The sequence below is a fragment of the Rhinichthys klamathensis genome, unplaced genomic scaffold, assembly GCF_029890125.1.
Source record: "Rhinichthys klamathensis goyatoka isolate OS25496 unplaced genomic scaffold, OSU_Roscu_1.1 h1tg000109l_1, whole genome shotgun sequence".
In the NCBI taxonomy this organism is placed as follows: Eukaryota; Metazoa; Chordata; class Actinopteri; order Cypriniformes; family Leuciscidae; genus Rhinichthys; species Rhinichthys klamathensis.
Window position 1 is genome coordinate 4,786,953 of NW_026606647.1, and position 26,624 is coordinate 4,813,576.

At 38.8% G+C, this 26,624-nt stretch overlaps 1 protein-coding gene across 3 annotated transcripts in view; it reads right to left on the reverse strand.

Annotated features, from left to right (window-relative positions):
* Nucleotides 1-26,624, reverse strand: part of negr1 (neuronal growth regulator 1) — a 140,121-nt gene that overhangs the window by 53,111 nt on the left and 60,386 nt on the right. For all 3 annotated transcript variants that reach the window (XM_056253996.1, XM_056253997.1, XM_056253998.1), the window contains exons 4-5: nt 22,920-23,051; nt 1,391-1,511 (exon numbers count right to left, since the gene is read on the reverse strand). In XM_056253996.1, the coding sequence (XP_056109971.1) occupies nt 1,391-1,511; nt 22,920-23,051 (253 nt within the window). The remainder of the gene's footprint in view (nt 1-1,390; nt 1,512-22,919; nt 23,052-26,624) is intronic.

Here is a 26,624-nt window from a genome sequence, read left to right on the forward strand (position 1 = left end):
ATTACACTATTTATTCAGCAAGACTCCATACAACAACGGTTTGTGCCTTAAGTGTGCTCTCTATTTTTTGTTTTTGTAGAAGTATACTTTATGAAATTTTTAATTCAATTCTGAAAATCTCCAACTGTGAAAGAATTGGAGATGTAGAAAACAAATATTCACATCTACAATACAGTAGAAAAAAAATGCTGGTGCACAGCCACAAAATGTTTACAGAAAATGACAAAAATCCTAAAACAAAACATTGACACTTCCAGAGAAAGGTCGAAGCGGCAATAAATTGGAACAGTTAGCAGTGTGCCAGTGTTTTTCAGTGTGCTTGCAGTGATGAATATTTGCATACTTAATTGCGATTGGCATTCTTTCTTGCATTCATTTGCATATTGTATTGTGATTGGTCTTATTTCTCTTACATCTACTTAACCATCTGTAGCCCTCATTATACCGCAAAAAGAGAAAGTCATATTATGTGTTGATACTTGTGCACAGTTGACTAGACTGTCATGACAACTGAAGAGTTAAAGATGTGATTTGACATTTCATTTCCATAGAACCAAAGCCTATACCAAAGTATACCTAAAACTATTCCTTCAATGCCTTGTAAACACTAGTATTTCCTTCTGGAGAGTCCTCATTTTAGCACTTTTTTGGGCATGAAAAATGAATTTTTCATGCCCAAAACCACTGCCCTCCAAAACCACTAACGACTGATAAATTAATTTCGTTGTACAGTACATGTATAATGACAATAAAGATTCTATTCTAAATTGTTATTTTATTTATACCAACTATTAAAATAATGCTGACTGATCAGTCAAGACATCTTTTTGTATTGCTGAAATGTTATATTTTGACTCAGAGCTCTTTTAGAAAGTTGGACTATTTTTGCCAAAAGTGTATGGCTTTAATTAAAAGTTAAAAATGATGGTTAAGTTGCAAAAGTGATTTTCATGAGCTTATGCTGAGCCAAGACTCACTATCTTTCGAAATTAAGACTCTATAATAAGACACTTTGTAATATTTGATAAGCTGCAGATCCATAGCTATTAAACTAACACTACTAAAGACTGTAATTCAGCTTTAGATCAACTTTCAGTGATTAAACCTTAGGCAAAATTCTCAAAACTGGTGTACAGTTTGATTGTACAGTAATTATTCTGTGGATTCAACAAATGTAGTGACTGCAAATGAATACTGATCAGAATATTACATCTTTTTGCAAAGGCACACTTGCCACAAAAGGCGGACTCGACCATCATTCATCTTCTCCGTAGTGAGCATTCTGAATCACAAATAAACTCACTTAACATGCATAATGTATGATAAATTATCACTGTACAGCTAAGCTAATGAAATGAATGCTTTTATCATCTATCACTCTTGGTTTTACCTTTTCTCTCCCTTGTACCACTCAAAGACTGGAGAGGGGACAGCTGCTGCCTCACATCTCAGCAGGGCAATCTGACCGGGTCGAACCCCGTGACTTTTCATCTCATGGATTGCTGGAGGAACTACAGAAAGAAAATAAAAACCAACGTGATTAAGGGCAAGAGTGAACACACATAAGCAAACTCAAATAAACTAACCCTTCGAGCCTGAGAGGAAAGGCCTTCGAAAAAAAGGCTAAGTTTTCATTTACAGTCGTGTGAAAAGAGGCAGAAATGAATTAGCAACAAGATTCAGAGTGGTCAATGCGTGTAAATCTTATGGGTGCAATGCTGAGAAATACCGTTTGTCCCAAGGGTTAGAGAAAAGAAATTAACTGCTCAGTGATAAATTGTTTAATGGCTGTTCAAAGGCTGTGGAGCTGAGGAAGGTTCTCTGAATATGTGCATGTAAAATGAGGGTCCTTTCATGTTCACAAATGCAGAGGAAATCTCTCTAGCGGCGTCGGTGAGCAAGCTTTAACTACAGGCTGAATTTTTAGTCAAGAAGCAATAACCTCTCTCAGTGGAAAAAAATAAATGTTTATCATACATAAACCTTTATTGTATATTATTTCTTATAGCATGAGTAAATAGAGTAAGCCACTAGAATGACATGTGATCAAACTCAAAAGGACATATAGAAAAAGGCTATGAAAGAAATGACACCATACTTAATATACACACACAAATAAAGCAGGCCTGAACAGAATACTAAGTTGAACACGATATAAAAAAAAAAAGAGAAAATAACTCCCTTCAAGCAGGTGATCCACTTATGTCTTTCTAGCTAGCGTTAAATTACTTGCTATGTCTGAATTTGAGTGGGGGACATTCATATTCCAGGCAGCTCGTTCTTTGAAAATCACCTGCAAGTTATTGAGGTCTGTGTTCAGACTATTTTTTCCTGATTGAATTTTTGACATTCTCTTCTATAGCCCCACAGTTGAAGGTATGAAGTTCTCCAGGCCTTCTGTGTTATACGTTTCATGTAATCTGAGAGCTGAAAAGAAATTTCCACTATTGTGGTGGTAACAGTAACAAGTGATGTTCTTAGACTTTGGGCTCCATAGTTACTTCACACAGATATGTCACATCATTTAACAAATATGAAGTCATGAGCTTCCCTACACTGTACACATACGTGAGAGTTTCTCTCATTTTACATATCAGGAAAACTAATTTGCAACATTTAAAAAATCAAAGCATCTACCAGTAAGTGTTAGGGGAAAACTAATTTACAAAATAAAAAAACAAACAAACCATCAAACAGTAAGTATGAGAGGGGGAAAAAACTCACTATTTTTATGGTTGATGACTCAATGTGAGGGAGAAACTTTAGTCATTGAAGATTAGAAAAAAACTGTATATATTTCCAAAAACATCTGTTCAAAATTAACTCATTAGATAATGATTTTTTAACAGGGATTCCTATTTGTATATTAGGTATCAATGACTTAAATTAGCCTAAATAATATTCACTAAAGAAATGTTAATAATTTTTTTTAAATGTTCAAATATCTAAGTTTTCATGGCTGCGAGAACTGTGTCTAAAGAATATGGATATCCATCACTATAATCACTGCGTTGAGATATTTTGTTCTGTGATACTGTGCTGCTCATCATTTCTTCATTCCACAATCTCCTGGGAAGAAATGAAAATAGCAATGTGACACATCAACACTGCTTGAATGCAGATTTTTTGGCATATATTGGAAGAGAAGTCTGTCTGATCCAAATAAGTGGCAACGGATGAATCTTGTGCTTTGGCTGGATCATGCATTTACAGTACAGGCATCAGCCCATGAAAATGCCTAGGGAGCATTACATAACTTGAGCATCACAGAAGCACGCTAGCATAAAATATAAGGATAAGATAAAATAAGAGATTAAAGGAACACATTGCTGATGACAAATGACTTCTGAGCCCGAAGGACAAGGCTGAGAATACAGATAATTGAAAATAAAAATGTTGTTCGCAACCAATTTTACTCCCGTAATCTGATGTACCTGTACAGTATGTCTGAGTGAAACATGATATTCAAAGAAAAGAAGAGGAAGGAATGGGTGTTAGATAGTGGAAACTGGGACACATGAGTTTTTATATACCAAGTTAAATATACATATATTATACATGTAGTAGCATCAGGTGTCAAAAGCAATTAATTATATGCAAACGCATATTTAGAACCGCCAGTCTCTGCAGAGAAAATAATTTTGGCAATTCAAATCAGTGTCAGTCAGGTGTTATAAAAGTGTTCGGATTTCTGATGGTAAGTTCATTTTTTAACAGAAAACAGAATATCTAGCTCTGTTCACTTCAAACATTTGCCACACTACCTGACATTTCAGTTGGGATATAGTCGCAATATTTCACACCTTCTCTGGGCCGTTAATCAGTGTCAGCTTACTGTAAATGGATTTGGATGCTATAATACGGCATTCAGAGGCAGAATCAGAAAATGCTCTGCATATAGAGCCAAAGCGAGAGAATCCAAGAGTGCTTTTACTAGAAACATCTATGCGTCTGTTATGTGTGCTGTGTACATGCTTCAAATCTGCAAAAACACCTCCATATTGGAGGTTACACAAGTGGATTTCAAGTTAATTCAGCTTATGTGTTTTGCACATAAAAACAGAGATTTGAGAGCGGCTGAAATCTGCTGAGGGTGAGATATGGTATGTATCTGTCTGTGTCATTCATCACTGAGATTTGTGCTGTATTGTAAGCTATTGGCATGCCTTGGCAGGCTGCCTAATAGCACAAGAGAAGCTGGCTCTGATATATATCCACACAGCTAACTTCTCGTATCTAACAAACCATTGCATCTGTCCTCACTGAGGGATGATCCTGTTCATTATAAAGCTGCATTAGCAAGAACTACCCAGGGAGGAAAACAAAGCATTAGCTACAACTGCAACCACAACTTTTCATATTAATTAAAATCGTTTGAGCACATATACTGCAGTGATAAAGGGTCCGGAAGGACAGAATTCATGAAAGTCATCTAATTTCAAACCTCAAAAATATATTTTATAGTAAAAAAGAAGTGAATGTTTACTGAATACATTTTGGGGGAGGAAACTAACAAACAAACTACATTTGGTCCAAAATAAATAAATAAATAAATTCAGAACTTATGCCAAATGACACAATTCTCATTTGACTGATTGTGAATAAAGACCATTTTCTGTTTCATAACAAGAATCTGCTTCTCACAGCTATTCAGCTATTCACAGCTTCTAAGATACAATTACATTAGTCTTTTAAGGAGCTCTCATTATACCAATCACATACCAGCATTCGCTAATGTAAAATCACGGTGTAAAACCCACAAAAGCCCTACAATCCTAGTCATTTACAGGCTTCATAACAAAAGATTGCAACTGTAAATCATTGGTGAGTTTCTAAGCTTGTACCAGATGGGAGGGTCTGAAAATAGCAAAGTTGGCATGGAAAATGAATGCTGCGGGGCTTACTGTTTGACAAATTTGCCAGTTGCGGCTTGATCACAAACGCAAATTAAAATGACAAGGTAGAGATTATGTTTGAGAATACCTGTGAACACAGCACCTCACAAATCAGTGAATACATCAATATATGCCAAACAAGGTTCCCTAGGGTTAAGCACCTTTGTGATTTTTCTTTCATGCACAGATTTGACACGTACAAAAAAGCAGGTTGACTAATTCAAAATAGACTGCTATTGAATACTTTTTCTATTGTTGGGATTGGTATAACCTGATCTTTCAAGGGGAAAACAAATCTAAAGTGATTTTCTATTATCACACTGAAGCCAGAGGTTAGTGGGTTAACTGAAACTGCATGGTAATCCAGTTTATTAATTTTCCCTCTTAATAGGTTTTATAACATCACAGCATGTCTGACTTTAAAGTTCACTGATATCGGTGTCGGGTGGATGTGCAGGATGACTAACTGGCACATCTCCAGAACAACAATAATTAATTTATCACATGTAACAAAGATGCTTTGGAGGAAGGGATGATTTATATAGTCTTGCACCTTTATCCTCCCAACAAGTATAACATGTTATTTTAATTACAAGATCAATTAATAACCCACCTCTTCAGCCAGAGGCTAAAATGAGTTTTCTTCACATTAAGGAATGGAATCATCAGTCCATGACTTATCAGCTTATAAACAGAGAGACTGCTCCAATTGCTGTCTCCACCTCATTGTCCTATTCTGTTCGCCAGCACTGGGTTTAGTAGACAGGATTTATTAATTCATTAAGTTTTCCATTTAAAATTCAAGAATAACATCATGTTCTTTCTCTAACACATCCAATCCTTATAAATAACATTCATGCTAAGGGAACATAGGCTTTGTGTGCCCCATAGAGAATGTGCCCTGTGGAGAAAAGTATTCAGTTGAATGAAATTATTAACCACAGTGTCACAAATCTATGTAAATAGACAAATGGGCTTTTAGCCTATCATGCTGAAGAATAGGAGCCATATTGTACTGTGCAGGGAAGATGGCCACTCCAGACAATCAGTTATTTATCTGTGAAGCCTGATAATATCAAAGGGGCATTATTCATAGGGTAATTTATGAAAATGTATTATAGCCTTTTGTTAGTATGTGCGCCAGAGTTACATAGTTCGTAGTTTCGGGGAGCAAGTGGTTCAATCAGTGAGGCCTTTCGTTACTTCTAATTTCTAGTTTCAAAACCTACATTTACATCACAGAAAATGATGAAGGACAAAGCATAATGTGCATCCAGTGCATGCCAGAATTACATTAAAGACAGACATCGGCTGCGTCTGAAAGCTTATAGGCAGCTGACTTGTTGCCTCGCTTGTTGCTCGCAGCATAATGGTTTAATGAAACAAAACAGAGAGAGCTATGATGATAACCAAGTAAATAAACGTTGTCCAAATACATACATAACACACAAAGATGCAACATTCAGATGTCATCTTTATTTTTTAGCTCAAATGTCACAAAACGGAGCTCACAGGATTGTGGGACATCAAAAGCAGCAAAGGATACATCTATGCTGCCTTCAAAAATCGATCAGATGAAGGTATCTCAGGAGACAGGAAGTGAAGCTAACATTGGATTCCTACCTTGGAATGCATCCTCAGAAGGCAGCATTTTTAAGCTTTCGGACACAGCCATTTAAAGTACTTTGTGATTCTTGAGAACTACGCAGCACAATATAAAAACTATATTGATGAAACGTTCATTGTAATTAAAAATATAATAGTTTATGCTTATTATAGTATTGTGCCATTACCTTAGCAACATGTTAACAGTTAACACTATTGAAATCAATTCCTGCTTATGTAGGCAGCAAGGCAGTTCAGTAGGTTTTGGAACAGAACTAATGCCATTCATTGATTTCAAAAGCCTATTGTAAGCCCTGGACAACTGTTAAGATTGACTTCTTCTTGCTAGTTTTTATGCTAGGTTTCTACTGAAGTAAAATGACACTGAATGCCATCCAAAGGCCTCCCCCACATCCTCCTTATCCAGTCTTGCAGATATAAAGGCTCTTTCATTGCTTTACAATGTTCAGGAATTTTCACATATCTACATTTGCTGTTTCTTGACTGGGAAACCTGCTACAATTTCAGTCACACTTCAAATCATACAAAAATAATGGGTCACTGTTGGACTGTGCTAAGTAACAGTGCATTTCTTCTCTGATAAATCTCAATGTTCCATAAAATCAGGCCTTGCTTTTTACAAATGCTTGGTTGGCTGCAATGTACTGCACAGCCCAATGAATACAGCTGTAAAAGTTGGGAAATTCTTTCAGTGATATTATGACCAATCATAAATGCATGTGTCCGTGAATGGATATAATCATTAGAGTAAAATGTCAAGCCAGTTACAGCATAAAGTCTTTAATTGCATTTACAAATACCACAAATAATGTGAATACAAATCAGGACAACCCTGATGAAGCCGTGGATTTTTAAATACGCACAGTTCAGGCATTTATAGCTGTGAAAGAGAAGAGAATGCAAAGTGAATTTAAACTACAATGTAACATATACCACTGCATTATGCTAATATTAGAAAACGCAAATGATAAATGTTACAAACTACACATGAACCCCAAAATATATTTTTATGCTTACATCGCAGCTCACAACTGTGGCCATTAAGGGACAAATAGGGCCATTTTGTTGTTGGTTTATCACTGCGGCAAAGACCATGTGCAAATAAAACTATCGATTATTGTTATGACCCATCAAGAATCACCATAAGACTAAAGTGCAAACAGTCAGCTTCTAACAGGATGATGATGTAATGAACCCAAGTGCAGTTTATTTAATATGGCGAAAAACCAAAGCATGAAAAATACTAAAATACAAAACTTATACTAGACTATAGACTATGACCTGACACATAAGACAGCAACTTACTGCAATACCCAACAAAGTAACAGGGCAAACATGAGGGCTTAAATACATGGACCAATGCAATGACTAACAAGAAAAACCTGTGAACAATCAAGACGATAAACCAATCAGAACATGACACATTAGATAAGGGAAGCACAAGACATTGGCTGCATCCGAAATCACATACTTCCCTACTATATAAGCGAAAAAACAGTATGTGACAAAAGTAGTATGTCCGAATTCACAGTATTCATAAAAGAGTAGGCAAAAAGTACGCAGAAGACCTACTACTTCCGGCGAGATTCTGAAGTGTGCACATGATATACACTTTACTATCCCATGAGGCCACGGGAGAGGATTTATAAATGGCAGTGCAGCGACACAACTGACACTGGTAGGTCATAATAATGACAACATGGCGAATGTAGTACGTCCAGATTACATTTGTACTACACACATTCATACGAAACATACTTTTTTAGCAGTCATGATACGTACTTATTCAAAATAAGCAGGTACTCAAGAGAGTACGCAATTTCAGACACAGCCATGATCACATGAGGGGTAAGGGAGTCACATGACAAACCAGAAAACAAGACTAAGACAAATTTCAAAATAAAAGATATGAAAGCATATCAAGTACAAGACCAACAACAGACATGACACAACATTAATTTAAGAGTATTTATTTCCAAAAGGAATGAACCTTGAAGGAAATACAGACCTTAATATAAACAAGCTGTCCATTTATAGCTTTTTTTATTTTTATTTTTTATAATTTTCATAAAGTTTTTTTGTTTATCTTTTTTGAGATTTTATTCTATTTCAGTAGGAGTTTATTTTATTTTAAGTAATGAAAATGATGGTTTTAGTTAAATATAATAACTAAAACCCTGGAGTGAAGTCACATTATTACATACTTAGCAGTAAATCCCCAGCATTCAATGAGTGACTGAAATCTTGCCCATAGGACCATGGTGATTTAGTTTGTTTTGGGCATGTGAAAGCCATATTTAGTTGTCTTCAGCGAGTGAAAAGCATGCACAACTGGATTAGGGAATGATTTGGTTGGTCAAGAGTCAATTCCATTCGTCTACTGGGCTCTGAAAAACTCCTTGGTTGCATTAGCAGCATTCATCTTCATTACAGCTCACATTACATTAATAAGCAATCACATCACTAAAGTCAAGGGAGACAGAATTAGCCACACATGCCTGGGGCATAGCACACAGCCATGTCTCACAAATAGGGTGGTATGCTTTGGATCACAAGCACTTCTTTTTTCCCTGTTCTGTGTTTTTCAAACTGGTGATTTGGACATTACCTGCTTTGCCTCTGATCAGTTTATCCTGCTGCTCGGCTTAATGACAACGTGCTTTATCAGAACTGACACGTCTTTGGTCCTCATGTTGAGAAACTTCAGCAACAAACTCGAAATGCAAATGGCTAAAATTAACTCACGATTTTCTGACAGCTTTCTTGTGCATGAAAAATGCAACACCACAAGTTTGGCCAAAAGCTACTGGCTGAACAGCCAATTTAAAATCGAAAGAATGTATGAAAAAGGAACTGTAATTGCGACATTGTTCACAGATTGTTTAAATAACCTCAAATTAAAGTTGAAGTTTAAGCTGCACTATAACCTCTTAGTAAATGACTATGTTTACACAGAGTGCAGTAGTGGACTCTTGGCCTCATTAGGCAATAACAGGAAACCGTCATGTAAACACATCTATTTGAGACATGGACTTTTAGCAAGACATGGAATTAAAATTTTGTCACATTACTGAAAACGTATAGCCTACAGACTTGGTTGCTTTTCCCATCTAATTACAATGAATGGAGACAATTTGCACATTCCAATAGGTCCACAGCAACATTACCTCAACCAATGATGTGAGTTTAGGGCAGGGCTACACTGTAAAAAAAAAAATATGATAAATAAGTTTTGACAGCATATTTTTTTTACATTGCTTTGACTCATCAAAATAAGTTTCAACTTTTTTATGTTATACAAGATTCAAACCATTTTTTAAATCAGTAATGTAATTTAAGTTGTAACGATCCAAGTTGATTGTACTTAAAAATGAAAGGCAGCATTTTTTTTTTTTTTTTTTTTACACAGTGTATCTGTTTGGTCAACCAATGGCAGACAGGGAAGTGGTTGAGAACCTGTCATTATTTTTGGGGTTTGGTTTGATGAAGCCAGTGTCACACAAATTGCACAATTCCAATTTGCTTCAAGCTTTATTTTAGTTAAATATATATATATATATATATATATATATACAATGAGAATTGTATTAAATTACAAAAAAAGTAGTAAATAAGGTAAATTTTGATTCCATGGAATCAATTAATTTTTTCATGATTGATCATTTTAACTAATATAAAGTTTGAAGCAAATTTTTATACATACAGTCTATACAGAGATTTTATGTATAGCATCATGCATAAAATGTACAAAACAATCCATTAAATCCATTGCATCCATTAAAATATATGACATTAACCAGCTCAAGATAAAACATCCATCAAAGATTAATATTCTACTAATCATTCATGCAGATAGAGCTTAAAGCAACCTCGTATGCCAACACAATAACACCAATCCGTCTCTGACTACAAATTCCTATAAAACACTAGGGGGTTTAAGGAAGGTGAAATCTGAATGTAAACAGACTGTCTTTCTTCGTAATTTGCAGAACAAAGTGGTTGTTCCAGGACACATTAGCTCAAAATGTGACTTGACAAAATGACACATGAAGTAAAGGCATTAGATTGCCGCTCGAAAGCTCTAACAATTGCATTTTGCATAAACATTCTAACATCTGTGAGCTACATGACATCACCTAATCCGTCTTATTTATATATTTCTTTAGCTTGATGTCTTTAGAGGCAGCATATGAATACCACCTGTGTAAAAGTGGAACTTAAAACTAAACATCTGGTGCGAATTCCAACAGGAAAATAAGACAACGCTGTGGCATATAGTTAGACAAGACAAACTGAATTTCATGACATCTCATTTCAAATCAAAACAGTGCAAATTTAAAATGCAATAGTTGTTTCTTATATATATATATATATATATATATATATATATATATATATGTGTGTGTGTGTGTACAGGTTTATATTACATTGTGGGGACCAAATGTCCCCACAAGGATAGTAAAACCTGAGATCACCTACATTGTGGGGACCAACCAGCCTTTTTTTTTTTTGGCTGGATCTGAGCACCAGGTCTGGGTAATATTTACGAGAGGCCGAATTTCAGCATGTTAGGAATTAGTATGCTTACTCAGAGATACAATCGCTGCACACCAACTGAAACAATAACTTTTTATTTTATTTGCATGAGTGGTTGCATGCGGAGGTTATCATGGGCATTTGAAGTGTTAACATTATTTCAGTTAGCTGAGTGATCTACATGACTTTCACAAAATGCTGACAGAAGACTATCCGAGGATTCACTGGGGAACGAGTAACAACAACAGTAAATGATTCAAGGTGTTTGTCGCACATGGGTCAGTTGGGATTTTATTATTTACCGCAGGTCTATACTTATCAGAAGATTCTGACATTGACCTGTAGGTCTTTATTTAGATATTATTATGGTGTAAATGCCGGAAAAGTAAAAAAAAACGTCCTATTCATACATTTCTACAGAAGTCCTTGTAGCTTCAATGAAGTTGCAACTAACATATACATGTGTTAAATGCATTAAAACACAGAATTAGGTTTCATCTAATAAATTAGCTTATTTCAATTAGTGGTCATAATCTGCAATTAACCTGAAGGTCAGTTCCGCACATACCTAAAAGCCGTAATTATTTTCAAACCGGATTATTTTCGCGTGTATTTAATTACACTGATTACCCTTGAAATGTCAGAGTCAAGTCACACTATCTGCAGTCGTGTTAGTCTAATAAAACTACAAATACAAAGAAAGGTGTCACAGATGTCACATCATCAGTAGCCCAGTCAGTTCTGCATGCAACATTTTTTTTGACCAAATTTTGTGTAAGAATTTATTTTCAACTAGCCTACTTGAAATGTATTGGTAACCTAAACTCATACAAAATGATACAACCTGAAATACACAATGAAACCATGCCCACCACATTACACTGGTAATATCCTCATATTCAGTACAGCATATATTACTATACTCTGATGCAGAGATTTTTCTTTTCTTTTTACTGTTGAGTGGTGAATAAAAACATATTAGCTCTGCACATTTCACATCGAGGATTTCTTTGAGCGAGGAACTCTGCTGGGCACTAGCAGAGTAGTCCTCTCGCATCCTTCTCACTTTTATTTTGGGACATAATGGTGAGATAACACTTCTCTTCTGAATCAAGCATTGGTGCCTCCATTCCAGCTAATTCTTTACCCAGCTCTAGTGGGTTAAAGTGATTTGATGATACATTGGGATTATGTCTATACCTTTTCCTACTCTAAAGCAAAATGTTTTGAAGGGAACAAGATAAGTTGTTACTGCTTCCATTAGCTGTCACTGTAAATCACTGTGAATCAACCGAAACATCAACCTCTTGGTTTCAGGGAGGTCTATAATGCCTGGAAAAAGCCATCCATTAGTGTAAATGCACGTGACTAAACTCTCCTGAGCCACAGGAAAATGTCAGGACAATAGCGATTGGCTGATGGCACCACAAAAATGTCTCAAATGTCCCAACAAACCCTGACCCCTTGCCACCATCCAACCCAAGAAACGGGTGTGTAGCATATGTAGAATAGTGTAAAAAATAGTGGGTATAGACCTTATGCACCAGAGAAACGTGGGCGCCGTCATCTTTAGAATATTGTCTTTGAACTTCCGTTTTTGCGGTCGCTCTGTATATTTCTATGGCATCGCTGTCCAGGAGTAATTAGCTGGTGAAGTGGATTTACTTATTGTAGAGTTAACAAAAGTTATCATGAGCATTGTAATGTTTATCATAAGCATTGTAAAGCAGATGTCTTAACAAATGTCGACCGTGAAATTTTTTACGAGCAGTTCATTCATACCTATGCAAGATCGCTGTGAAAATACAGACCGGAAGTCAAAAGACAATGAGTCTAGCGCTGAAAAGGGGCGGGGCTACATAAGGTCTATAAAATGAAGGAATTGCACAGTGAAAATGGTCATTAAGCTGAAGAAATTCCGGACCAGCAGACTCAGCACTGAGCTGTTCCTCTATCTTCTCAGCTTCACTCCTCATTAGAGAGTGTCAATACAATCGACGGGGAGGAGATGTGATATGACTTATGACTTCATCCTTGTCATCTAGCCATTCCCGCTCAAATCTTGACATTTCCAAGTGGTTATCTGCCCATTAGTCTGTGTTTGCATGATAGTAAAGGGAGCTGGCGTTTGATGGTCTGAACGCCACATTTATTCTGGTGTGAGTGTCGGGCTATCTGATTTATGTGCTCTCGCTGTGCCATGATTCAGCATATGGTATATACAGAGACAAAGAGATTAATGATCCCTGTGACCGCAGATGAGACAAAATGACTTAAAAGAGAACAGAGGAGGAAGAGAAACTGTCAAGTGTCCTTCCCCCTGTATATGGTGGGAGGCAGAGCCTCACTATGAGCATGATGGGTAAAGTCAGTATAATTCATTAATGCTTGGAGTGCTCATTACTGTCTTTTCACACTTTGAGAGACTCATTACCTGCATAATAGAAGAATCCGTATAACACTGAGACCATTCCTCACTGAAAATTAATCATTCCATCCCAGACAAAAAAGGGAATTCTTTCGTTAAATATTAAGGAACTCCAGTACCACACATTCTATTCTAATTTCCATCCCAGTCAGCCTTGGAGATACAGAAGTAAGACCGTAGCTCTGTTTCAAAATCTAGTGAGCAGTCAGATGGCACAACAAGGAGCTGAAACGGAATTTAAGATGGCAGATGACCGAAATGTGGATTATATTGTCACGGTTCGCAGGTTTGCCTGTTCATGTTTGTGTGTACTGTCCTGGTCTGATTGCCTATCAGCGTCGCTTAGTTACCAACTGCGCTGACGAGCAATCAGATCAGCCGCAGGTGCGGCTCGTTAATGTGTCCTATAAGTAGTCTTGTGTTTGTCGTGTTCATTCTCAGATCGTTCTGAGGTTCACGTTTTGTCTCCTTGCCCTGTCAGTAGTTCTCTGTCTCCAGTTCCTGTGTTACCTGCCTACTCTAGTTTTGGACTATCTGCTCTGTTCACGATTGGTTGATTTCTACGGGGATCATCGGACTTCAGCCCATTGAAGTCTCCTCGCTGCCAAGACCTGAACTCTGATCTGCACCTCTGCATCAGTCCATCCTGCCTTGATCTTTTCTCTGTTTACTTAATAAACTGCCTTTTCATTTGCAACTGGATCTTGTGTTTCAGAACGATCTGACCATTATGGATCCAGCAAATGCTGCTGAACTGAGAAACATTCTGACTAATAACAATGCTCGTCAAGAGGATCAGATCATGGCAACGGGTCGTGCAGTTCAGGCCTTGGTAGCGCAGGTTTCGGACTTGACCACCCAGCTACAACATCTAAGGACCGAGCCTGCACAGGTGTCCACTGCGCCCAACCACCACCGGCTGTTCCACTCGCAGATCGCTCCGCTCATATCATGGAATTATCACAGCATTAGATGACTTGATTGATCTGGCCATCCGAGTGGACGCACGGCTGCAGCGTCGAGATCATCGTGTCCAGAGAAGCCTGGTTCCAGCAATGGAGGATCTCCCCTTCACCACTTCCTGCGATACTGTCGGTCCCTCATTCGATCCTGAATCCATGCAGGTGGGCAGAGCTCATCTTTCCCGGGAGGAGAAGGAGCGACGCAGGACACTGGGACTGTGTCTCTATTGTAGAGCTGCGGGACAAGGCCCGTCAGTAGGTAAGAGGTTACTGATGGGTGGCATTTCCTTGGAAGAATCCTCTCTATCTGCCACTCTCCTCCCGGTCAGACTGCAATGGGCTGCTACGCATCATCTTTGTGATGCCTTAGTGGAGTCTGGGGCGGAAGGTAATTTAATGGACCTAGACCTGGCCCACAGACTCCGGTGGTTCTACTCACTCATCCCATCTCCGTTGATGCACTGGTTGGACAACCTCTGTCATCGGTGAGTCTCATCACTTCAGGCAACCACATGGAGGAGATTAATTTTTTGTTAATTGGCTCTGCTTTTGCTCCCGTTGTCTTGGGTCACCCCTGGCTCACACTCCACAACCCTCACATAAACTGGCGTCAGAACACTGTTATGTCTTGGAGCGAAAATTGTCATGTGTCTTGTTTGGTGTCTGCGTGTCCTTCGGTGTCTTGTTCTGTGTTGCAGGATGAACAGGCGGACCTGTCTAACGTGCCCAGCGAGTACCTTGACCTGAAGAAAGTGTTCAGTAAGTCTCGAACAGCTTCTCTTCCTCCGCATCGTCCTTACGACTGTGCTATAGACTTATTGCCAAGTACGTCTCTGCCTAAGGGCAGATTATACTCACTTTCCGCTCCGGAGAGGGAGGCCATGGAGAAATATATTTCTGATTCTCTAGCAGCCAAACTCATCCGCCTTTCCTCCTCTACTGCAGGGGTGGGGTCCTTCTTTGTGGGAAAGAAAGACAGTTCCCTGCATCCTTGTATTGATTATCGAGGACTGAACAGCATAACGGTAAAGAATACATATGCTTTGCTGCTGATGTCTTCGGCTTTCGAGAGACTGCAGGGTGCTTCCTTTTTCACAAAGCTGGACCTACGCAACGCCTATCATTTGGTCCGCATTAGGGAGGGGAATGAGTGGAAAACCGCCTTTAACACCCCCAGGGTGCACTTTGAATATCTGGTCATGCCTTTTGGGCTGTCCAACTCCCCCACGGTTTTCCAGGCACTCGTCACTCGTCAACGACGTGCTGAGAGACATGGTTGATCAGTTCATTTATGTCTAACTGGATGACATTTTGATATTTGGGTTTATGCCAAGGTGGAGAAATGCGTTTTTCATGCACAGTCTGTTCCCTTTTTAAGATACATTGTGTCGTCTGAGGGAGTGCGCATGGATCCCGACAAGGTTCAGGCATTGGTTGATTGGTCAACTCCAGATTCCCGCAAGGCCCAGCAGAGGTTTCTTGGCTTTGCCAATTTTTACCGGCATTTCATTCGCAATTACAGCCAGCTAGCCGCCCCTATGACTGCCTTGACCTCCTTCAAAAAGGCATTCAGGTGGTCTAGTGCAGCCGACACTGCATTTGCCGGGTCAAAACTGGGCTCAAGGGCTCGTTTCAGCTCTCATTCTTGTCACCCCGATTCCTCTCGTCAGTTTGTGGTGGAGGTCGACGCATCAGAGGTGGGGGTTGGCGCGGTTCTCTCACAGCGCTCTTCCACGGACAAGGTCAAGATGTCAATTATGACATTGGTAATAGAGAATTGTTAGCAGTCAAGTTAGCCTTGGAGGACTGGCGTCATTGGTTGGAGGGTTCGGGGCAGTGGCGATTTCTTTAAGACTGCAAGGGAAGCTCGGCTTCCCCTATAAATGTCAAAAAATTAATGGTCAAATATTTACTATTGTGTTAACATGTTATTGACTAAAAATGCGTTAGAACACATTCATCTCGAGTTCGTTTAGAATCAGCTAAAGGTCGGCTGACTCGATTTCCTTCTCATACATTCCCGTAGCGTCACAGTGCATTTCCCTGTTGAAGCCCAGTGTCCATTGACTTCAATGGGGCTGCTTTGAACAGTTTATTTCAGTGCTTCAAAACTAGACGGTCATTGGATAAATGCTGCGATTATGTCCCGCCCACGGATGCTCAGCGTCTCTGGAGTGGGCTGGCCTGGACTCCGGGCTTCTGCGTGATGATTGGAGGGTCTGTCGAAAGACTGCATCTCCTTTTGATTGACAGCGATTTAGTACTATAAAAAGTCGCTAAAGCTATTCGAGCTCAGTCCCATTGCGGATTTTGCAAGTGTATTCGAAAGACAAACTGCTGCAACCTATTTCTTGGTATTTGCTTGGCGAAATTGGTAGCCAATTTCCATCATACATTTCACAGTTTAACCTAATTCCCACATTTCCTCCGTCGATGTCAGGTGCGTTGTTACATGTGTGGGGCGTGGTGTTTGGATCCCGGCACATCTATGAAGGTGAAAGAGTAGCAATACTCAAGAGCACGTAGATGTGAATTTGAGAACTTGTGCAATAAATATTCTTACTTGTATGTGAACATTTACACTCACAGCTCAGATGTGAAAACCTGTAAAATAAAAATCTGAACTTGAACGCTGAGATTTGCACTCGCAGACAATAGTCACAAACCTGTATTCTGAATTTGAAGTTGCAGACAAGTAGTCACAAATGTGTAAAATGCCATTCACAAAGATACAACAACAGACAAAAACTTGTAATACAAATTTGCACTTCATCTAAAATTCAAATTCGCAGTACAACCTCAAATTGGCACTTGCAACTTCTCAAATCTGTCACTGCAAGGTCAAATTTCGCGCCTTGACTTTTGCTACTATTTTCGCGATATATGAGGTGCAAAACTGATTTGTGCACTTGTAACTCAGTAGTGGCGAGAGAGAGAGGGGGGCGGGAGCGGGGGTGTTCAAAGGAGCCGTTTTATTGGTTGGCACCTAGCCAATGAAATGGGACTTCTATTGTACGCGATGCTGTCACGAAACCCGCCTCCTCGTGGATGTTCTGAAACGCTAACATGGCTTAATGCATTAGACTGATTTAAAAGAAATGAATGATATTATCAAACTTAGTAAACACCATACTAATAATGCATACTACAGAAAAGCAGCTGCATTGCATTAAGCCATGTTAGCGTTTCAGAACATCCACGAGGAGGCGGGTTTCGTGACAGCATCGCGTACAATAGAAGTCCCATAGCAGTCCCATAGCAGTGACAGATTTGAGAAGTTGTAAGTGCCAATTTGAATGTTAGAAGAAGTGCAAATTTTTATTACACGTTTGTGTCTGTCGTTGTATCTTTGTGAATGGCATTTTACACATTTGTGACTACTTGTCTGTAGCTTCAAATTCAGAATACAGGTTTGAGACTATTGTCTGCGAGTGCAAATCTCAGCGTTCAAGTTCAGATTTTTATTTTACAGGTTTTCACATCTGAGCTGTGAGTGTAAATGTTCACATACAAGTACGAATATTTATTGCACAAGTTCTCAAATTCACATCTACGTGCTCTCGAGTATTGCTACTCTTTTACCTTCATACACATCTGTCTAGTTTGGTTTCAGTTTTGTGTCGGGATTCAGACACCCATGCTCCGCGTGTTTGTTTTCTGTTGTGAGCGCACAGGATGAGCTTTCACTTGTTCTCGTGCACTCTGTCTTGTCGTGTGAGCGTGCGGTTTCGAGTTTGCTCGGGCCGTACGCTCTTCTGTCCGTGTGTGTTGTTTTGTGTAGCACACGGTTCATTTTTACATCGGTCACATGCTTTCATGTCATGTTTTGTCTTGTGCTGTGTAGCACACAGCTTGTGTTTTACACTAGCTGTGTGTTTTCATGTTGTCATGTTCTGTGTGAACACGTGGATTATGAGTGTTCTTATTGTTCTTCATGTCTCGTTTTGTGTGAGCACATGGCTTGTGATTTGTTTTACTGGCCATGTGCTTCTGTTTTTTGTCATGTTTGGTGTGAGCACATGGCTTGTCATGTGTTTCCTTGTGCCATGTGCTCTCCTGTCGATTGTCTAGCCTCTCCCATCTTGTTTCCTGGTTATTGGTCCATTTGCCCTACCTGTCCTCCCTCGATACCTGCCTTGTTTGCTCCCTATTTATTCTCATTGTGTTTGCAGCCCTGTGCTGGTTCGTTGGCATTTGTATGTTGGATGTACACCGTGTGTTTTCCTGCTGTCAAGTCAGTCTTGTTTTCCCCCTCGGGGTAGTTTTTGTTTGTATTTTGTTTTATTTTATTATTAAAACAAAGCCCATCAACTCTGCACCTAAGCCTCAAACTTCCTCCGGCGTACAGGAGAATTCATTCCGTCTTCCATGTTTCTAAATTAAAACCCTTTTTTCGTTCTGCTATTAATCCGCCTACCCCGGTTCCCCCATCGACGCAAATCTTAGATGGGGAGCCTGCTTATTCGGTCAGTCGTATTCTGGACTCAAGGCGGAGGGGACGCGGATTCCAGTACTTGGTGGACAGGGAGGGTTACGGTCCGGAGGAGAGAAGTTGGGTTCCTGCGAGAGACATATTGGATCACTCCCTTATCGATGATTAAAATCGGCAGGAAGGTCCCTCTGGGAGCATCAGGAGACTCTCTTAGGGGGTGGGGTAATGTCACAGTTCGCAGGTTTGCCTGTTCATGTTTGTGTGTACTGTCCTGGTCTGACTGCCTATCAGCGTCGTCGCTTAGTTAACAGCTGCACTGACGAGCTATCAGATCAGCCGCAGGTGCGGCTCGTTTTTGGATTTATTGGAATGTATTTCTTCTGTTAAATCGTGGCTTGCTAGTAACTGTCTCCAATTAAATTCGGAAAAGACTGAAACCCTAATTGTTGTCCCAGACAATATAATACCATCCATCCTTCAAAACCTTGGTTCTCTGAGCTCCTCTGTCCAGTCGAACATCAGAAATCTAGGTGTCTGGTTTGACCAGTCAATGTCTTTGGACTGCCATTCTAGACTTTTGGTCAGAAATTGTTTTTATCATCTAAGAAATATTGCAAAATTGAGGGTAATTTTATCGGACTCTGATCTTGAGATGGTTATCCATGCTTTTATTTCTTCACGTTTAGATTACCGTAACTCTCGTTTTACCTTTTGTAACAAATCTACTCTAAATCGTCTTCAAATGGTTCAAAATGCTGCGGCAAGGCTTTTAACAAGATCTGGCAGAGGGACACACATCCCATCCCTTTTGCCCTCCCTACACTGGCTACCCATCACATTTCGTATTGATTTTAAAATATTAGTTTTAAACTTTTAGAGCTTTACATGGTCAGGCCCCTCAATACATTGCTGATTTGTTATGCACATACTCCCCATGCCGTGCACTTCGATCCTCAGGCCAGAGTCTGTTAATGGTCCCAAAGACTCGCTATAAAACCCGGGGAGACCTGTCCTTTCAGGCTATAGCCCCCAGACTGTGGAACGCCTTGCCTTTGTCCCTCCGTGTGCCCGACTCTGTCGATTCTTTTAAAAGGCATCTCAAGACACTGTTATTTAGACAAGCTTTTAGTTGACTGGGTTTTATTTTGGGCTCTTTAAATGTTGTAATTTTTACTGATTGTATACTGTTTTATTATTGTGGTTGCACTTTGTAAAACACTTTGTGATTTTATCTGTGAAAAGCGCTCTATATATAAACTTTACTTACTTAATTACTTACTTACTCGTTAATGTGTCCTATAAGTAGTCTTGTGTTTGTCGTGTTCATTGTCAGATCGTTTTGAGGTTCACGTTTTGTCTCCTTGCCCTGTCAGTAGTTCTCTGTCTCCAGTTCCTGTGTTACCTGTCTGCTCTAGTTTTGGACTATCTGCTCTGTTCACGATTGGTTGATTTCTACGGGGATCATCGGACTTCAGCACATTGCAGTCTCCTCGCTGCCAAGACCTGAACTCTGATCTGCACCTCTGCATCAGTCCATCCTGCCTTGATCTTTTCTCTGTTTACTTAAAGCTGCAGTCGGCAAGTCTGGCAGATTGAGTGGATTTAGGCAAAATTTAGAATGTTTACAACTCTCATGGCCCTCCCCGAATATCAACGAATACCCTGCCACCGAGTTCATGCTCGTCAGTGCGTGTGCACCAGGTTATCTGTGAACGCGCCTGTCTCATCAGCATCCATCAACACCATGGATTATTTGGAGGTATGCTGTCCTGGCTAATCTACCGATAGATTGCAATTGCTAACGTCATTTATACTCTAAATGAGCTTACTTGATTTTCCGCCATCACTCTTCGTTACTGCGCGAACTTCCGCGAACTTCAGGCGTGTGCATGTGATTGTAACGTGCGCGAGGGGTGGCGTGTGCCCGATCTGTGATTGACAGTCAGATCTCACACCCCCCTGCGCTGATTGGACCCGATGATCCGGGAGCTGTGGATTTTTGCAAAACAAAAAACACGCTCCAGGTGGAGATAGAAGCTCGGGTTTTTTTTCTAACACTTTATTTATGTTGTTCGGTCGGATTATAGTGTCGATTTCACTGAATATGATCAAAAAAAATTGCCGACGGCAGCTTTAATAAACTGCCTTTTCATTCGCAACTGGATCTTGTGTTTCTTTCCCGTGACATATATATTATAATTTTATATTATAATAATATAGAATATTATATTAGGTCCCACTTTAAATTAACTTTCTTTATCTACTATGTACTAACATTTAAATTAATCATTAATACAAATGCAATTATTGTATACATGTTTTTACATTGATTGTAATTACAACTGTAATTAATTTCTTTAAAACATCTATTACACTGTTGACCCTTCCCTTATACCTTAATTCACCCTTAAACCTAATCATACCACCAAACCTGTCCCTAATCTTACCCGTATCCCACATCAATAGCAGCAGAAGTGTTTTGCAATACAACATGAACACAGAGGGCCCTATTTTAACGATCTGAAACGCAAGTGTCAAAGCGCAAAGCGCAAGTATGTGGGCGGATCCCGGCGCTGTTGCTATTTTCCCAGCGGGATAAATGCCTCTTGCGCCTGGCACAAATCTAAAAGGGGTTGGTCTGAAGTAGCTTCATTATTCATAGGTGTGGTTTGGGCGTAACATGAAATAAACCAATCAGAGCGTCATCTCACATTCCCTTTAAGAGCAGGGGCGCTTGTTCTAAAGCGGATTCCTATTATAACGGCGGATTTGCCAGGCGCGCGCCAGGAGCGGTTCACAGCCAAGGAGAGCAACGTTCTCGTCAGGGCCGTAAAACACAGAGAAGTGACATTGGGAATGGAGAAACCCACCCAAATTAACTTCTGTTAAACAGGCGTATGATAATTTGGGTAAATGTGTAAGCTACATGTATGCTTTTATAATAAATTGTCTATCTATCTATCTATCTATCTATCTATCTATCTATCTATCTATCTATCTATCTATCTATCTATCTATCTATCTATCTATCTATCTATCTATCTATCTATCTATCTATCTATCTATCGTAATAATGTATGATTTGCAAAAATGAAAACTGCTGCTTAGATGAGAGAATCAAAGTGTATGCGCGTTGTGCACACGCTACATTGATTATGGCCAAGCATGCGCCCTTAAAATAGCATAATGAACAACGCGCAACGCGCCAATGACTTTAGACTAGGTTTTTTTCTGGTCAGTGGCGCATTTTTTTTATAGAACAGCAAAATAGCATGAGGGAAAGTTTGCGCCGGAACACGCCTCCTCTTTGCGCTGAACCGCCCCGGGGAGCGCAAGTGTATTTCTTAGTTAACCGACGTGTGTCTGTGGAGGGAAAAGCCCGCTTTGCGCGGGTGCAAAATAGGAATGATACATGCGTCAGTGTACAAAGTAATTTGCGCCGAGTGCAAGATAGGGCCCAATAAGTACATTGCACCTATATTTATCTGACCTTATATTATTAAAATAATAATGGTTGTACTTTATTTTACAGTACATGCACTTATGTGTAGGCCTACTTACAGTGTAAGAAAGTACTGGTTGATATAAGGTAACTACATGGGTTAAGGTTAGATTTAGGGGTAAGTTCAGGGTTAGTACCAGTTATTACCCAGTTATTGCAATTACCCAGTATGCACATGGGGAACAGAATTGTAAAATAAAGTGCTACCATTATAATTATAATAAAAGGTAAAGTTATAAAGGTGTGTTATAAAAGTTATAAAGTTTTAAAGGCAAGTTTCCTGTGTGCTTTGCAAGATGTTTGCTATTTTATAATACATGGAGTTTCTGCCCATGTAGAGCTTTCCAAATCGGTCACTTACAATGTCCCATTTCAGTTAGGATGCAGTAGACAGTTGACAGCCTCACTAGGTTTCAGAACAGAGTTCCAGTAAGTATCTCCAGTAAGAGAGGGGGAAAAGGCTCAATGTCATTGTGCATGTGATTCTACACTGTCTGACAGTAAACAAACATAAACAAAAGAAGTATATGGTACTCACAGTTGACTGTGACTCTCACGGTCTTAGTGTCAGGTGAAGCAATGTCGTTTTCGGCGCCGCACTCATAGTCCCCTGCTTGATCCCGAGTGATGCCTGTGATATTTAAATACTCCCCACTTTCGTACTTCCTGGCTGTAAACATAAGAAAATAAACAAGCACAATCCTTCAGAAGAGTTCTTCCACAGCCATGTACTAATCTATGGCTAAATGCTTAAAGGTACAGTACAAACACCAGTAAAAGAAACCCAAGTGTACCCAGAAAACTGAACAAAAAAAAGGTTTAAGGCACTTAATTGCTTTGTTGGCAAGACATCCAGTGGGAAGCATCTCCCTAATGAGCCGTATTCACACAGGGAGGAATATTACTGGCGTCAAATACTGTGAGGAAATCAGAACTGTGCCAATATGACAAATATGACTTGAGGTCCTTGAGTAATGAGAGGCAATACAGCACAGCATGAGGCAGTCATGCTTCTATTGGACTAAAAACCTCCCTGGGTTCCCCAGACCAGGATCCAACCTTATTGTAATATTCCTCAGTGAAACCTATTTATACTCTACTTTACAGTGAGGTGAATCTGTCTCATGGCACAGAGAGGTAAATCCTGCACTGGCATACGGAAGAGGAGCCTTTGACTCAGCAAAAAACCCACAGAATAAAAAAAAAGCAAGAAGAGCGATGCAAAAAAAAAAGAGAGAGAATGGCAAGGCTTTGGAAGGGATGTATTTTTACAAAGTGCTTCGTAAAGCATCAAAGTGATTCAAGATCTGACATCAAAAAGCTTTAAAGGGATAGTTCAGACAAACATGAAAACTTTGTCATCATTTACTCACCCTCATCTTGTTCCAAACCTGTCCTGTATAGTGTTCTTGTCGCTCTTTTCCATACAATTAAAATGAATAGGGATCGGAGTTTTTAAGTTCCAAAAAGGACACAAAAGAAGGTATAAAAACAAGTATGTTAAAATGGTTCATGCACTAGCCATAAGATTGCTCTGCAGTGTTTTCCACAGGATTGTGTGAAACTATGGTGGGCCTCTGTCTATTTCAAAGAATATTTAAAATTTCACTTCTTCACTTCAATTGTGATCCTCCTTGAATTTTTTTTATATCTATGAACAATTTCAGTTAGAATTCAAGCCCCATCATAGCACAGAAACTGCACTTTGAAATTACAAATGACTTACTTCTAGGTCTGACCAAGGCTGCATCTCAATACTATTTTTAATTGATCTTAGGGCTGCGTTCAACACTATAGTATACTCTAAGATGATTGCAAAATTACACTGGTATTCAGTGAAAGGCATTACGGTGTTTTAGATCATACTTACTACTTACCTAGGTTACCAATTTGTTTATTATTTAAATGGGGAAATATCCAAGTTAACATCAGAACATTTCGGAGTGCTGCAAGGGTCTCTTTTTGGCCCTCTGCTATTTTCAATAAACATGCTGCCCCTTGGTAATTTCCACTGTTATGCCGAGGATTGTCAATCATTTATTTAATCACAACCAGATGAAATCCCTAAATGATCAAAGTCGACAATGTGTGTTAAAGATTCAAAATAACACATTCAGGTGTCAGAATAAAAATATTGGATGACCAGTAATGTTCTTCTATTAAATTCAGATAAGACTGAGGTATTACTTATTGGACCAAAAACCTGTACACACAATCTCTTAGAATACAATTTGCATCAAGAAGGATGTACTGTTACTTCATCCTCTACAGTTAAATACCTGGGTGTTATACAGCAACTTCATATTTCATATGTTACAAAAACAGTCTTTTTCCACCTCAGAAACATCGCTGAGCTACAGAACATAGAAATAGAAACCCTCCCAGTTAAAATCTAGATTAAAGACACATTACTTTAGCCAAGCATTCACATTACCTTGCACTCCAGTTATATCAGACCAAATGTGCACGACTATCTATTGCTTTAATGTTACGTACAGTAGCTACACTAATTATTTTCCATTGCTTTTCTGTTTCTACCTCAGGATGCCCATCTATTATGCCAGCTCCAGTTTGGATCCAGCCTCTTACAAAGATTTCAGATGACCCAACACCTGTGAAGAGATGACGCCAACCCCTCTGAGGTCTTCAGATGACACCAACTCTGAATAAACATACACAACAACTGCCAAATTTTCTATATATCGTAATCATTATGATCGATTAGATTGTCTAGCAGATGCTTTGCCAAAGCAATGGCATAAAACATTTTTATGTTACGTTTAAAAATATTTTAATAATGGGAAACAATGTTTTTTTATGATAAATATATGACAGATATTTAGGTTGGTTAGGGTTAGGGTCATTGATATCCTTGTCCAGTGAGCTGTTAACAGCTGAGACAAAAGTATTAAAGTTAAATGAAGTTGGAGTTAATTGAACTGTTAATTGAAAATCAGTCTGAGTCAAGAAAGAATCATTCAGATCAGTTTTGTAAACTGGATCACTGATTGATTCATTGAAAGGATCTGACTGAAAATAGTGATTTTTTTTTTTTAACAAATCAGACATTTCTTCTCTCATAAACTTACATTTCGAATGGCTCCTTACACAAAAAAACATTACTCTGACTACTAGCAACACCGATAGAAATACAAGAGCTCCAAGACCAAATTATTCAATCCTTGTGTAATTTGCATAAATATTTGCGTGTTGCATGAAAACAATTACACCTGTATAGTAGGTAACAAACTGAAAAATTGAACAAAATAGTTTGCTTTGGGGTTATCAAGAAACTGACAAAGACATGTATCTGAGCTGACAAGGTGCTATTTGGCTCTCAATGCTTTACAAATGAATAGAGGCAAAGACTGTAAAATAGGATAAATTGTATCAAACGTATTCATGCAAAAACAACCCATATTCAAATGTACAAAGATGAAAAGAAAAACAGGACATCCGAGGAAGTAAACATTATAGTATGAGATTTCTCACCCAAAACTTAAGGAATGTTTGTTTCTTTCACCATAAAAACTACATGTGGTTTAGCATGACATCCTTTTGCCTTTGACCGAGCACAAATTAAAGATTTAAGCCAAGCAGGACATAATGCTAGCTTTTCAAAGAAAGCATTCGGTATGTAAAATGTTTAAAAGATTAACTAAATCAAACTGTTATTGTTAACTAAACTAAAACTATTTAAAATTGTTTTCATTAACTGAACTAAATCTGAAATAGATTTCAGAAAGCTCTCGGATTTCATCAAAAATATCTTCATTTGTGTTCCGAAGATGAATAAAGGTCTTACGGGTATGGAACGACATGAGGGTGAGTAAATTCATGACACAAAAATTTTTTTTTGGGTGAACTAACCCTTTAATATTAAAAAGTTGGTAATATGAAAATAATTTCCGTTTTAGTCCTGTAAATACTGTACATCAATATTGTACATTTCAGTGTCTATGGAAACGCAAGTAAATGTATGTGTTGTACACTTAACGTAAAATACATTAAAATACTCAATAGATCTCAATAACAGCAATGACAATCATCACATTATTAAAACAGCTGTTCTCAGGTAAGCGGCAAACTTACAAAATTAACAAACATTGACTACAACCTACCATATTTCTTCCTCCAGCTAAAAACCAGAGGGATCATTATCAGTGATTAACTCACTCCATAATTCCCTTAGTTCAGTGATTTATTTTCTTTTTCCTAAAAGAGACTTCACAATGAACTATCA